Here is a 16,318-nt window from a genome sequence, read left to right on the forward strand (position 1 = left end):
CGGACTAGGGAAGTGACAGAATTTATTGACGGATCACCCTGTAGCGCTTTTGAATACTTAATGAGATTTTATTACTCTACACTCTTTTGAAATAGACTATAACTGATGTTATAGAATGATTAGAAATTTTTAGTACATCATGTACAACAGTTCGTATATTTGATTCATTAGAGATCACATAATCAATAAGAGTTTTGCTGTTATTCGTCACTCGCGTGTAATCAGTAATAAGTTGATCAATTCCAAATGAGTGGGGGTTTAGCAAACTGGCCATCGGATGCCTACTTCTACATAGCCCCGCTGGATATGGGAATGGGAGAATCGTTTGTGGTTCCGTTAATTCCTAACTAAGTGGCATCCCAGCGATGTCTTAATCCTAATGTGTGTGTATCCGTGCCGAGATGAGCCTATCAGCTGTCACTACGGAACCTTCGAAATACCGGGCGCCCTCTCATCGTAGCATCGCCTTGCCACGGTAATGTGTGGCTCTGCCGTGATTGACAGAGTAAACTCAAACATTCTTTCTGAGTCTACAGAGGAGATGGATGTCGAGCTTACGACTCCAACTGACCTCCCTGTAAATTCAGATCAGGAGCGAGAGCTTCTCAACTCTACAACTTCTGATCCAATAACTGAGCCAGGAAACTACTGAGTCGTCTCCTCAAAAGCGGGGTATCTTATGGAACCGCCTTGCACCAAATTCTTGAGCGGCGTACGCAGAATCTGTCTGTGGAGGAACAAACCCACCATAAGCATGTTAGTAAACATTTGCGCCAAAACCTAAGGCGAAAAAGCCCTGAACGGTTGAATCTAAGGCATCGTCAGGTGTAGCTGACGTGCAAAAATCCTCATATGGGAAGGTTGTCTCGGGTATCATGGTGAGAATCTTGTACCTTGACCATCCGACTACCTCATCAACGATGAAACAGCAGAGCATATACTTTGTGCCTGCCCCGTTGGGGACTGAATCAGGTTTTTAGAGTTCAGCAGAGATGTATTCTCACCATCTGATCTGAAAGACCACTTATCATGCAAAATAATCAGCTTCGGCAAAACAAGTTAACAAAGTTATTGAAAGTCATAGGTCATAATAATCAGCGAATATCTCGCAGTATATTGCTCAGAAGTCAATAAACGTTACTCACGAGATTGCTCGTCGCCCGATCACCATTTTTGGCAGTAGAACGCATTCTTGTATTCTCCGCGCCACTTCCAAAGTCGAATGCAAAGCGAGGCAAGGAGATAACAGAACAATAATCATTCAACTTTCGTAACATATCAAAATTACTGAGAATTACTGAGAATTACTGACTTCGGTGTAGTAATGAATATTACTGTAGTTTAATCCCAACACCTAACGCTTAACGCTTCGACACGTGATTGAAACACGTGTCGAGGTGTTGAAAATAACAGTTTGGTGTTGAGATTCAACTTCAGTGAATCCCAACACCAAACCGTTGGGAATTATACAGTGTGTCCGCAAAGAATGGAATAAATTTGATATTTCCAAAACCAAAGATAGTTTTACAAAGACCTGAACCACGTCGATTTTCAATTTTAATATTCTGCATTTTACACTATAATTTTACTATACAGTATAATCTATATTAATGTGATGACGTCATCGGTAATTTTTCTAAATACAACACCCTGTAATTGATGTCAGTTTTAGATAATCCGTAACAAGCTGATTTCGATTCTACTTGGGGTTTTACGGACAGAATTTGAAAGATATGCGCTCAGAAAATATGTTTTATTGATATCTAGTAAAAGTAGAGATTAATTTATTATTTTATATTTTTTTCTAATGATTAATTTAATAATGGGAAAGGAATCCAGTAATAAATGCATGACTTTATTTTGAATTTTTGAACTGTAGTCCTTGCTTTAGTTGACAGTAACCGTGCTAACAAGTATTTCTAATAAATTTCAAAAAACTAGGCGGCTACTTTTTTTTGTTATTGTGAAATGTCATTATTTTGACGACGTTCAGTAACTGTTAAATAGAATAGTAGTTGTTGTATTAATTCGTGAATTTTCTGTAGTATTGCTTCGAATTGATTTGAAGTAGTAATGAATTTAAGTGTAAAGCAAAGAATTGAAATACTTATGAAAATCGTGAACTCAGATGGAAGTGTGTAACTTATTCAATGAAAAATATGCAGAAATACGCATAACGCAGTCAGCAGTAAGTAAGATTGAAAAGAAATTTCGAGAAACTGGTACAGTTGAAAATGCACGCAAATCAGGTCGTCCTTCTGTAAATGATGATATAAAACTAGTAGTTCCACTTGCTTTTGAAGAAGATGTGCACACTTCTGTACGTAAGGTTAATCGTGATTTCGATGTCAGTAAAACAACTGTACATATAAAACTTCTACAGGAATTAAACTAGAATGATCCAGATAGAAGAATAGAATTTTGTGAAGCCATGATGGATAACTGTCACCGAGACCGTCTCCTCGTGAAAAATATATGTTTTCGTGATGAAGCCACTTTTACATAAAATGGTGGGGTCAACCGTCAGAATTGTAGGTACTGGGCCGAAGAAAACCCCCACTGGATGCGTGAGCATCATACACAATACCCGTAAAAGGTAAATGTATGGGCTGGTATTATAAGAAACAGGATCATCGGACCCTTTTTCGACGGTACTTTAGACGGGCCAACATACCTTCAGTTTTTAAGAGGATATCTTGTACCTACTTTAATTAATTTATTCCCCAACAGAATTATTCCTGGAAGTTTTGATGAAAGTTCATGGTTTCAACAGGATGGTGCGTCTCCACATTATTCTGCAGATGTTCGATGGTATCTCGACCAAATATTCACGAACCGATGGATTGGTAGACGTGGACATATTGAATGGCCAGCGAGGTCGTCACACTTAAATCCGTTGGATAACTTCATGTAGGGTCATCTGAAGAATGTTGTTCATAAAACGAAACCAGCAAATATTCGAAAATTAAAATAGAGAATTCGAACAGAAATAAATAATATTTCTCAAGAAACCATAAACAAGGTTCAACAAGAATTTGTTCAACGTTTAGGTTACTGTCAAATACAGCAAGGATTACAGTTTGAACATTTGAAATACAGTCATGTATTTATTGATGGTTTACTTTCCCATAACCGTGAACGAGCTGTTAGAAAAGGAGTCAGCTCGTTACGGATTATCTAAAACTGACACCACATACAGGGTGTTGCATTCAAAAATATTACCGATGACGTCAACAAATATCAACAAATATCGAATTTATTCCATACTTTGCGGACATACTGTATAAACCTAAACAATAAGCTAACCAACATTAACACAAATTACAAAAACAAATTAGTATCCTTCGATTTGAAAAATATGATTCCAAATATTCCAACAAACAAATGGCCTTTCTCTGCTGAAATATATACTAGATAAACAGAATACCAATCTATATATTAGTGAGGAACTCTATAACCTCTTTGATATATGTCTCAAACAAAATTATTTCAAATACGTACAACAAAAACGTTTACCTTTAAAATTCAGGCCTCCCAATGGGGTCACTGTTGAGTCTCTTACTAGCAGATATTTTTATGAACAACTTAGAAACACGCGTATCCTGAATAATGCCTTATCACATTAACAGATTTCATTCTGGTTTTAAAAATAGTGATGATATCCTCGTAGGTTTTGATGGCTTGACAAAACGGATAAACTAGTTCCTTATTTTACTCAACACTCTACGCGATAAGATAAAATTCACTGTCAAAATTAAACAAAATGATAGCTTTAACTTTTTTGATCTCACTATCACAAAAACTGAAAACAAATTTACGGAATTTACAATCCCTATGGATTGCTGATTGCTGTTTTTCATCACATAAAATTATCTCCAATCGAATATCAATGATACTGGAACGTAGAGCAATTAAGATTCCTTCATCAGAGAAAGCTTGTCATGAAGAAATGTAGATGATGAAGCAGATCGCATCTAAATCATGTTCCAGTCAACTCAATCGAGAAAGTCATCTTCAACAAGAACCTAAAATGAATCATGAATGAACTATAACACATGGGCTGGAAAGTCTCGAGCCTGAGAAAGGAAACGGTTTTTTTCTGTTGAAAATTGGCGTTATTCATTGGCTTTACCTATCAGGAGCCAAACAGCGCCGCTCTTATATTTCAATGCCACTTTTGTAAAACGATTTACCTTTTGTCTCAAAAAAGGGCTCAGTTTCAGTAATAACCTTTTCATCCGAGTGAAACTTCTTACCGGTGAGCATTTTTTGAGGCCTGCGAACTGCCAGTAGTCACTGGGAGCAAAATCCGGCGAATACGGTGGATGTGGGAGGTATTCAAAATTCGATTCATATAATTTTGCCATTGTTTCAATTGACTCATGACACAGTGCGCTATGTAACATTTACTATTGTTGGTATTTCCCTTTTCAAGATAGTCGATGAATATTACACCACGCACTTCCCAAAATGCCGAGGCCATAACATAACTAATAGTGCTTTCGGACGCTTTGGAGGTTCACCAGTTGCTGTATACCCAGATGACTATCGTTTTGATTCCGGATTGAAGTGATTTATTCATGTTTCATCGATCGTCACATATCGATACAAACATTACGGTTTTTTATGTTTAAACATGGCCAAACACGACTCAGAATTATCAAGACGTTCTTGTTTTTGGAGGCCAATAGTGAGCTCGCACGGCACCCACATTGAACAGAGCTTTCTCATAGTCAAATACTCATGCAATATAAAGTCAACACGTTCTTTTGATATCTTCACAGAGTCCGTTAACTAATGCAACTTCGTTTTTCGATCTTTCACAACGATTTTGTGGATTTTTTTCGTTTTTTGGTGTTACTGCCTCATTTGGACATCCACTGCATTCTGCATCATCGGTGTCTCTACGACCACGATGGAGCCAGCAAATCAACGTTCAATTATAGTTTTTGATGAAGTGGAGTCCTTATAACATTTTTCAATATATTGTTCAACTCGAAAGGTATTTTTCACCATCAAAAAGCAGAGTTAAATTGAAACACGAAGCACTATAACTCAGAAACTTATGTGCCGAATATCATGAAATGTCAACTCCCCATGACCTCTCATGGGTTGAGTTCCCTGAGTTGAAATCTTCTCCAACTCGTCCATCTACCCCCGCTCCTCAGGAGCGGTCCTCAACTTTCGGAAGGGCACGTCAGCAAGATTGACATCTGACCTTTTTTGGTCGAGAGTCAGCCTCTAGGTGCTAGGTGAAATTGGAGATAATATCACATACACGGACCAAATACCCGGAAAAACCAGTTCAGTATATTCCTATCAGTGAAAACTTCAGATATAATATTCTATACCTTAACGGAGAGATGAGGTCAACTAAGAAAAAGAAGAAGAACTCAGGTGAAACTCAACAACATTTAAGTAGTAGGTAGTAGAGCGTTTATGGACACTCTATCTCTGAAAACGTAACGAATACCATTTCACCAGTTTAGTAAGAAGAGAGTCGAGCAGGGTCAACTAACTTCTGAGCACGTAACAGCACACCTAGATAATGACAAATGAGATTTTGTCGAAACGTCGGTGAAATTAAAGATAACGTCACATACACGGATCAAATACCCGGAAAAACCAGTTCAGTATAGTCCTATCCGTGAAAACTTCAGATAGATTTAACATATATATATATATATATATATATATATATATATATATATATATATATATATATATATATATAGACACGTGTTTCGGGCTTTTGGCCCATCATCAGTATGGTGCAGCCAAGTGTAAGGACGGGCAACACTCGGTTACCAAAAGATAGAAATACAAATGCACGGAGCCACCAACAGGAGCCAACCGCACATTTGTGGTTTCAGTTGATAGATCTCGTGTTCACAAGAAAACTATCAAAATCACCACGGAGGCAGCTATAGCTACCTGCGTGACGTCCGGGTCCAGGAAACTATACAAATATGAAAGTTATTGAGTGTCTTGATATAGAAACAGAAGTTAATATTGGACATAGCACTCATGAAAGTGGCAAACCATAGACACGTGTTTCGGGCTTTTGGCCCATCATCAGTATATATATATATATATATATATATATATATATATATATATATATATATATATATATATATATATATATATATATATATATATATATATATATATATTACTAGCATGAGCTATTTGGAAAAGCTTTCCAAAAGCATAATCAACTATTTTCCAAAATTCAAAATAATTACGTCATTTAGGTACTGATAAGAATAATTGGAGATAATTGGGGAATAGGTGGAAAAAATCGGGCATATATAGACTAGAATGTGATGACTGTTCTTTTGCTTATATGGGGACAGGCAGAAATTTCAACTCAAGGTACCGTGAGCATACATTATCAGATAAAAATCAGCTTTATATGTACATCTTCAAGAAAAAACCACACAATAAATGATGAAAACAATAAAATTCTCCATACGTACAGTAAAGGATGGACGATGACCTAGGAAGACAACTCCTCGGTAGGATGTACAATGGGTCCCATGTGGCCTAAGTGCTGTGAGTTACAACACGTTCTTTTGATATCTTCACAGAGTCAGTTATGCAACTTCACTTTTCGATCATTCAAAACGATTTTGTGGATTTCTCAAGATATTATTCAGCTTGAACGGTATATTTTACCATTAAGAAGCAGAATTAGATTGAAACACGAAGAACGAAAGCACAATAACTCAGAAACTTATGTTTCTGATATCATGAAATGTCAACGGCAGAAATTATTTTCTTGCAAATTGGATCCGCTGTGGAGGTATCAAGATGTTTGGTATAGAACCAGATTGGAAAGTGGGTTAATAGAAAACACAATGAGTACTCATTGGGAGAACTTCTTTCACAAAGCAGGAATTGAGACAGTACAAGCTACTCATGGAGACCTTAATGGCAAGGAATGCAACAAAAGCTCAATAACAGATCGATCGTCATATTTGCAGGCAGTGGATCACAGGGGGCAAAAAATTCATAGACAATCTATATTAAGTTCTGAGGAACTGGCAAACAACCAAGGACCTGTACAAATCAGTAAAGACAAACAGATATGGTGCATAAACGGAGAATTGACGCAATGGACCCTTGAGGTTGTAGTGTTCTCCATCGACTTGGGAAGAAAAGGACTTCAAAAACTGCAAAATAATGACTTTAAATGTGGATATGTGGTCGTTTATAGGAGATGAGTTGAATAAAAAAATCATGAGATCCATCACACCTAGAATATTTCTTCTGAAAAACACAATATTGCAAAGTCACTGTTTTTCGAGTTTGATAGCCGTGGATTTTTGGAATTTCTTCCTGACGTTTCGATGGCGCGAGTGGCTAGCTTCTTCAGAGGTTTAACCTTCATGGCTTGCTGTCCGATGACTACCTTTTAGGCTTCGTAAAGCGTATTCATGCTTTGTCAGGTAATCAGTTGTACTGGTACCTGTATTTGTGCCTGTACTTGTACCAGCACTTGTACCTGTACTTGACCCTGGAACGTTAACAATCTTGCTGCCTGTTGTCATTATGTTTGTTATTCTCGAATTCTTAAAAATGGGGTTCCATATTCGATTGAGGTTCACCGCTTCTTCTTTTCTGTTGAAATTCTCCGTGTGTTTGTGGATCTCTGTTGCCTCCCCTACCAGTCGGCTATAGTATCCCTGGTTGGGAGCAATTAGTTTTGTGTTTTCAAACAAAATTATGGGGTCTCCTGCACTAAGCGTCATCGGACAGCAAGCTATGATGGTTAAAACTCTGAAGATGCTAGCCACTCGCGCCAGCTCGTAAAACAGTGACACTGAAAACCTCAGCCGCGAAAGTCTGAACCATTTTGACAATATTACAAACTTGAAAAAGCAAGATTTTGTCAAAATAGGATATTTTGTTTTCTCATAGATGAAATGCATTGACGGTCCTCTACAACTTTAATGCAACATAAAGCTGATATTATCGGTAATGGGAGGGAAATAAGCAGGGAGGGCTGGAAAATTCTCGAATTTTTTTCTTACCAAACGAAAAGTTCACATGACACCCTTCGTTTCGAGAGATTTCCCTTCATACAATTCACACTCTACAACTATATTACATTTGCACTCACCAGTTTCGTTCTTAGTGTACTGAATATTCAAAATATTAAACTGATCGACTACTACACCCAACGAGCTTTTAAGAAGGTTCCAAGTCGACTGTAAAACACAATAATCATTTATTCTTCATGAATTAAAAACCAGTTTATAACCTGTAATTCGGGCATAACTTCTATCTTGTTTTTTTTGGAGTCCGCCGGATTATCTGAAATACGCTTTAACGATGTTTATTGTGCAATTTTGAAGTGTTGATGAGGAAATATCCCCATCAATACAAAGAAAGAAAATTACAATTCGATGTTTAATGGAGATAGATGGGCATTTAATTCCGAATATGATCATTATAAACCATTGATTGGTTGTAGAAGTGCTCCAAAGTGTTTTGATTTCGTATTGAAAACGACTTGCTGTAATTCGAAACGGGTTCAGATATTGTGAATAGAAGGCTATCAAAAAGCGATACATGTCGATTTTTATTTGAGAGAAATGCCATTCTGGGTGTTAAGAAAGTTTTCGCATGTTATCAATGAAAAAATGGCATAGAAAAATGGAATAAAAGGCTATCAAAAATCGTTACATGTCGATTTTTATTTGAGAGAAATGCCATTCTGGGTGTTAAGAAAGTTTTCGCATGTTATCAATGAAAAAATGGTCACAATGACATGTTAATATTAATGAATTTTTTTTGTAATCATTTCTTATTCTGTAAACAACAATTTACGTCTTTCACTAAATATAAAAAAACTATTAACATATAATTGTGACCATTCATTCATTGATAACATGTGACAATTTTCTTTTGTTTATTATAAAATATATTTTTTTACATAATGTCAAATAATTAGCTGATGATGAACGTATATAGGTTCTAAACATGTACTGATTGATGATTTTACCACGTAGGCAGCTATAGCTACCTGCGTGGTCATGTTAGATGTAGCCTGGGAATTCTAGGTCTTCTAACTGGAACCACAAATGTGCGGTTGGCTCCTGTTGTTGACTCCGTGCATATGTGTTGTTTCCTGCTTTCGGCAAACAAGTGTTGTCCATCTTTACGCTTGGCTGCACCGCGCTGATGAGGCCAATAGCCAGAAACACGTGTCCGCGGTTTGCCCCCCCTTTTTGGAGTGTTATGTCCATTAATTATTTATTTTTTGATATATATATATATATATATATATATATATATATATATATATATATATATATATATATATATATATATATATATATATATATATATATCGCAAAATATCGCAATATTGAAGTCGGTAGGTTAAAAACATAATTCGTTACATAATATCAAATATGACTAGGAATTAATATGAAGGAAATATTTATGATTTCTACTTACAAAATAACTGAACAATATGACTATTTTGTACTTATTTCATTTCCTCTTTAAGAATGATATGTATGAGTCACCTGTTTAGAGGCACTCTGAATCCAGTGGCGTAGTGATTTTTTTTCAATAAAAAAATCGCTAATGAAAAATCCCGATTTTCGACTAAGAAAAAATATCGTAGTATGCCCTGAAACTTTAATGAACATTTTAAATTTTGGCCCAAGGTAGACCTTTCAGTACTTGACATTTCAAAAAAAAATATTAAATCGGTTCACAACTTAAAATTTTAGGGGGGTGTTTCCATTAAAAATGGGCCACACTGTATAAAATGATGAAAAATTTATTATCAAAAAAAAATCTCAAAAAAGGCGTTTTCAACAAACATGAACAAGTTCTGTGATTTTCCTACACAATTGATACTTTTACTTTCATACAATGAATATATCATATATCATAATAAAGAATGGAACGCAAAATATGTTTTAATTGACATTCCATAAATTGAAGACACAAATTAGGATTTACAAATATAATAGGTATTATCATCCACATCATCTAAACGAGTGGTTTTGTTGCTTTGAAAAACATAATCTTATATTTCATCATTACTCCTGTTTCATTAGTTTTATCATTGTGACTTATAGAGAATGCTTTTCCAGACTTGATTTCTTCAAAATAATCCTTCAAATAGATGTTTTTCTCATCGTCAGGAATCTTCACGTATACGGGATTGAGAGCTTGAAAAAAATCTGAAAGTGAAATGAAATCGAACGAATTTTCTAGTGTGGAATTCTGAAAAGTATATATTTGAATAATTTACGAATTCTTTATTGTGAGATTTTCACTGAACAGTTTTACAGAAACTCAACATGTGTTTCGCTATATAATAGCTTCTTCAGGCGTAATTCTATACTATTTTATAGTTAGTATACACCTAGTATACAGGATGTTTCCTGATTGCGTTACGAAAACTCACGGTGATTCGTTAGGTCGTTTGAAGAAAAAAGTTCCGGAGTTCCTTCGTTTCTGAGGTACAGGGAGTTGTAGCTGAAAATAGACGGTATTTACAAAATGTCATAAATATCTTTACAGCGATTTGGTTGAAATTCGCTACAGATATTTGAAGTAATGAGGCGCTCATTTAGCCCGAACTAGATTGAAATTATTAGGTCCAGTGCTGTCTTGGTGGGCACCACAGCCACAAAAAAACGCCACGTAAAAAAACGTAGTTTCTTTAAATTTTAAGTTGAGCAACTAAAAATGCAACTTTTTTGTCGCTTGTGTTTTTTTTCATATCAAATTTCTTTTGCTGGAAAAAAAATCATTTCTAAAAACTATTAACGGATTACATACAATAAAAACCAAAAGTAAATGATAAACAATTTCGAAGTAAATGAGCAGAATGTTCACCCCACGAACCCACGGCCTTACGAACGTAATTCGGGCGCACTACCACAGCGGCAAATTCCACAACCATAAACAACATGTTGCCTCTTATAAGTACCGGCACTTCTTATAACAAAAATGGTCATTGTGAAAGGTCATAATACCATCTTGTGGAAAATTTGCCTCGTCCGTGAATAATATATTTGGTGAAAAATTATTATTGTATGCCATCGTATAAATCCACCACCTGCATAAAAAATCTTAGGTGAAAATTTCGAGGTAGTAGAGCTTGGACCAGCTGTATGTGATATGGGTATAGGAGGTTTCTTTTTGAACTGTCCATACGGTTTTTGGGCTGACTTTCAGCTGCAGAGCAATCTTCCTGGTACTATTTGAAGAATCTTTTTCTATCGCATCAAGTATATCGTCTTCTGGTTCATGCGTTGTTATAGTTTCTGGTTTTTCACCATCTGATTTTTTTTAAACTTTCTGTTTCACATAATCTTGCAAGTAGCGTTCTAAATGTTTCTGCACATGAAATTCCTCTGTTAAAATATCTGTCCTGGTAAATCCTCCGTGCTTTTTTCGCATTTTCATTTGCTTATCCATCAATAAAGTGCAATAAAGCCATTTCAGCGTTTGAAAAATTATCAATGATGGAATCACTGCTAATTAACAACGATGCCTTTCACTGCTATGACAATAATCACTGTCAGCTGGTCTCTAAAGCAGGTGTTCATAATATGCAAAGAGGCTTCAGTTTCATTTCTCGAAAACGAAGCTGATTATGGATATTTATAATATTTTATGAACACCGTTTTTTTTAACTATAACGCCCTGTATCTCAAAAACTCAGGAAATATGTTCATAATTTTTTTTTCTATAAACGACCTAACGAATCACCCTCTTAAGTTTCGTACCTTAGTTGGGAAACACTCTGTATATAGAGTTAGTATAGACGCGCCTGAAGAAGCTACTGTGGGCGAAACACATTTTTGTAAAACTATTTGGTGAAAATATGTATTATGGATTTTCAGCAAATTTACAAACTAACAATTGATTTTGAAAATCAGATAATTAAATATTGATCTCATACTTATATTCTACTGTTTGTGGATGACTATAAAGCTCAAAAAGTTGCTGTTTTTCCCAAATCAGATTGGGCGATGAAAATCTTAATCTGCATTCACAAAGTTAACAATTTAAAAAGTACCTCAATAGGTGTTTCGAAAAGTAGAGAGAAGAAAATTTTTAAAGTTTGGTGTCATCATGAAATTGTGTGTTCCTTTGTATAAGCAGTTTATGTAAGTGGATACATGTAATCATAAGTATGTTTCAGCCTCAAAATCAGAAATTCTAACAATATAAATCTGACTTATTTCATCAAATAATAATGTTGACCCTTGACAAAATAAACAGATAGAAATATGCTTTGAAAAAATGTTGATTAAATTTGATTGTCGTGAAATTAATTTCAAGTTCGGCTAACGTGATTCTAATTTACTGGTTATCATATCCCGAATTATGAAAACATTACTGACTCTTGCAAATTAATACAATGAAGAATTCAATAATTTTGGCTTTAGAAAATTACATTTTTCCAAATAATTATATAATCTATCTAAACTAATCTCTCTCTCTGTGTCTCTCTATTTTAGATGGTTGTTGCTTCCTGTCTTCAGGCGCATATGACCAATGCTCCTCCTGTTGGTTAACAGGAGCTTCGTCGGGGGGCGCAGCGGTCTTGCACGAAGCATTGCCGCCACCCATTTTTTTCGAACTCCTCTTAACAAAAAACAGTATTTTTTAACATAAAAAATATTTGATTTTTTGAGGTCGCCTTCTGCTTGAGAGACCTTTTGGTATTTTTTCATATATATAACACCCCTTTACGTGGTTATCCACGGCCACCCCGGCCTAGATACCGATGTGAATGAAGGGAGCCATTTATTCATCACTTTTTTAGACATTCCACACAACACAACATAAAACGGACCCATGATAGCACATGGCATTCGCGTACCTTCTTTCTGGAAGGACGTCATCAGCACGTCCTTCCACTACCACTGCTACCACGGAACTCTATCTATACTAATATAAATGTGGAAGTAGAGGGGCGGCCTAAGCAATGAAGTGCCGTCGCCGAGAACGCGACCCGAACGCGGGCAGACGCGTGATGGCAGACGTCGTTGACGGCTGTGTCAATTTTGCGAATTTTTCAATGGGTAAAATAATTTCATTCTCGATTCATTACTTAGTGAATTTGGCATATTTTTTCAATCACTGTAACTATTTGTTTGAAATGGTCACGACGTAGGCAAAGCCACGGGCAACAACTAGTAGTATATATATTTTATCTGTAATGATAAACTGGTATTCCAAGTTGAACATAGCTCAAAATTGTTCCAATCAAACAAATTATTATGAAAAATTAATAAAATATACACCTCAAATTTCCAAATACTTTACGCCGTCTATCATTTCTCCATAGATTACCTTTTCTATATCGAGTGTAACAATTGGGAACTCACCTTCGAAATCGTCGTAGTAAACATACGTTCTAGTTTCACTAAATTTTTCAATATTCCAAAATCCCGATTCCTTGAAAGTTTTTTCCCAACTCTCTTCTGGATTTTTATCAGAAAAAAAATATGATACATATTTTTCATGACCATAATTACCCCATCTTGGATGTTTAGATAAATTCATGAAGATATCATCCAATGGATTCAAACAAAAAAATGTAGCTATTATTTCTCCTCCTGGTTTCAACAGCCTGAAAATATTATGGAAGGCTCGCCTGAAAATAATTAATGTATACATCAATTTGCATGATATACCTACTCTGTAATGGGAGGAGTCGTCATTTTATTCGCAAAAATACGTAACCAGAAAATTTTTAAATTCCTAAAATGTTTTTGTCCCAAAAGAAAGATTATGCACTTGGTAACCAAGGATTTTCCAGACACATTAGGATTTTCCGAAAGTTATTTCCGTTTAATGCAGTATTTCAATAGATATACAAAAATCTACCTAAGCTTGATCGAAATATCAAGGTAAAGAAAGGCTATCTTTATCAGCAGTGATCAACATTGATCCGAATTCTTTGAATAATTTTTACTGCTCTATTGCCGGACAAATAACAGCCACTATAGTACCTAAACTCAACCGGTCAAGTTATCTTGATCAAATTCACTGTCCCGATAATTTCAACTCAACACCCACAAATGTTTGCGAGATAAAACAAACTCTCAAGGAAATAAAAAATGATAAGTTCGCTGGATCGGATGGTATAAGTAGAAGACTCCTTGAGAACCTACCGATAGAAGCTCTATTTGTCCTAACTGAGGTTAATTAACAAATCTTTTGTGACAGTTGTATTTCCCTCAGGGTTGAGGACATCAGTTGTTTCACCTCTCTATAAAAGTGGAGAGATCAACACCACTCTGTATTCATAATTATAGGAATTTTAAATGAAGTCTATTAAACATGGTTCCCCTTTACAAGGAACCTGACCAACATATAATGATAAAGGTTTCTTTTTAGGAAAAATTGATAATTATTGTAGGGTTTGCAAATATCATTTTCGACATGAGAATTTAAATATGTTAAAAACAATCAGACCCAAATATAAGACATTATGCACAAGAAGTATTTAGATTCTGATATAGAATCCAAAAATTTAATAATATTGTGGTGTTCTATGTAGTGTTCAACTACTTCCAGTATAACCGGATGTGCCGTCATTTTGAAAATATTTTATTCCAGTTGCCTCCACTGACTTCAGTATATTGCCAAATTTTCAGATTCTTTCTGATTATAGTTTTTCTACAATCGGTCGATGCAGTTCCTCGAGATTCACCCTGTATAATCTATAGGCGTAGATGAGTGAAAGTTTTACTCAGAACGAATGATAGATAAGTGAGTAGAACAAAAATCAAAGATATTTTGGGAATTTTGAAACACTCACCTAGCATTTGTGAACCAGTGAAAACAGTTGAAAGATAGAACGTAGTCGAAATTATTGATCAACTCTTCGGGAACGTTCTCAGTTTGAATGTCGAGTGCAAGAAAATCGAGAACGGGGTAATCTTCCTTGCTATACATCCGCTTCGCAAATCCCACCATTTCTTCTGAAGAATCACTTGCCACATATTTTTCAACATTTTTTGGTAGTTGTGATTGGAGTAATTCAACAGTATACCTTCCATCGCCCGTGCCTATTTCAAAAAATGACGACCCTTCTTTGAAAGCCTGTGAATCTAAATATTTTCCTAGCAGACGTGATGTCTCTCCTGATTGAAAGCGGTTGTTTTTTGAGTATTGATCTGGCTGGTTCATTTCCACTCTGGAAAAAATACTTAGGTTATACATGGTTATAATAGTACAGTCATTATTACGGTGTTTCAATGCCAATTTGGAAAATCCACTGCAATATCATACAAGTTAACAAAGTTCTGTCACTGTCTGAATCGCTGTACATGCTGTACAGCGTGTATTGCTCAGGGGTTTAGCAAACTGGCCATCGGATGCCTACTTCTACGTAGCCCCGCTGGATATGGGAATGACAGAATCGTTTGTGGTTCTGTTAATTCTTAACTAAGTGGCATCCCACCGATGGCTTGATTCTAATGTGTGTGTGAATCTGTACCGAGAGGATGAATGTCACTGAGCCTATCAGCTGTCACTACGGAACCTCCGAGATACCGGGCGGCCTCTCGTCGTAGCATCGCCTTGTCAAGGTAATGAGGGGCTTTGCCATGATTGACCTTCTTTCCCTAGCTACCTATGGAACTCGGGGTACCCTATGGAACCGCCTTGCACGAAATTCCGAGCGGCGTACGTAGAATCTGTCTCAGGTGGAGGAACAAACACACCATGAGTAGGTTAGCAAACGTTTGCGCCAAAACCGAGGCAAAAAAGCCCTGCACAATTGAATCCAAGGCATCGTCAGGTGTAGCTGACGTGCAAAAATCCTCATATGGGAAGGTTGTCTCGGGTATCATGTTGCACCTTGACCATCCGACTACCTCATTAACGATGAAACAGCGGAGCATATACTTTGTGCCTGCCCCGTTGGGGACCGATTCAGGTTTTTAGTTTAGTTCGGCAGAGCTTGAAAGCCTGACCTGAAAGACCACTCACCATACAAAATAATCGGCTTCGGTAAAAACCTGGGTTTATTTGGTCGAGTGTGAATAGGTGTGAACCACAATAAACCCTTGCGAGTTGCATTGTAGGGACGAATATATCCACTCACTTTGGACCTAACCTATCCTAAACCTAACTTAACTGAGTTATTGAAAGTCAAAAGTCATAATAATCAGCGAATATCTCACAGTATATTGCTCAGAAGTCAATAAACGTTACTCACGAGATTGCTCGTCGCCCGATCACCATGTTTGACAGTAGAACGCATTCTTGCATTTTCCGCGCCACTTCCAAGGTCGAATGCAAAAGAAGGCAGGGA

The 16,318-nt window shown here is 36.2% G+C and overlaps 2 protein-coding genes across 3 annotated transcripts in view; both read right to left on the bottom strand.

The window, feature by feature from the left end:
* The window catches only part of LOC141479937 (juvenile hormone acid O-methyltransferase-like), a 28,981-nt gene that overhangs the window by 10,794 nt on the left and 1,869 nt on the right, over positions 1–16,318 (bottom strand). Inside the window, exon 1 of one of the 2 annotated variants that reach the window (XM_074169325.1) lies at positions 3,517–3,725. The exons of the other annotated variant lie outside the window; for it this stretch is intronic. The gene's annotated coding sequence lies outside the window, so the exon portion shown is untranslated. Of the gene's footprint in view, positions 1–3,516; positions 3,726–16,318 lie in introns of those variants that run through there. 2 annotated transcript variants of the gene reach the window in all.
* Positions 9,808–15,569, bottom strand: LOC111509625 (juvenile hormone acid O-methyltransferase). The gene is made up of 4 exons (XM_023165400.2): positions 15,249–15,569; positions 14,819–15,196; positions 13,380–13,648; positions 9,808–10,211 (listed from the first exon to the last, which is right to left on the bottom strand). The coding sequence occupies exons 1-4, from the start codon at positions 15,329–15,331 to the stop codon at positions 10,018–10,020; spliced, it is 924 nt and encodes a 307-aa protein (XP_023021168.2). The 5' UTR covers positions 15,332–15,569; the 3' UTR covers positions 9,808–10,017.

Source organism: Leptinotarsa decemlineata, unplaced genomic scaffold, assembly GCF_025532065.1.
Source record: "Leptinotarsa decemlineata unplaced genomic scaffold, Ldec_3_MD MMD2_P_RNA_scaffold_5, whole genome shotgun sequence".
NCBI lineage: Eukaryota > Metazoa > Arthropoda > Insecta > Coleoptera > Chrysomelidae > Leptinotarsa > Leptinotarsa decemlineata.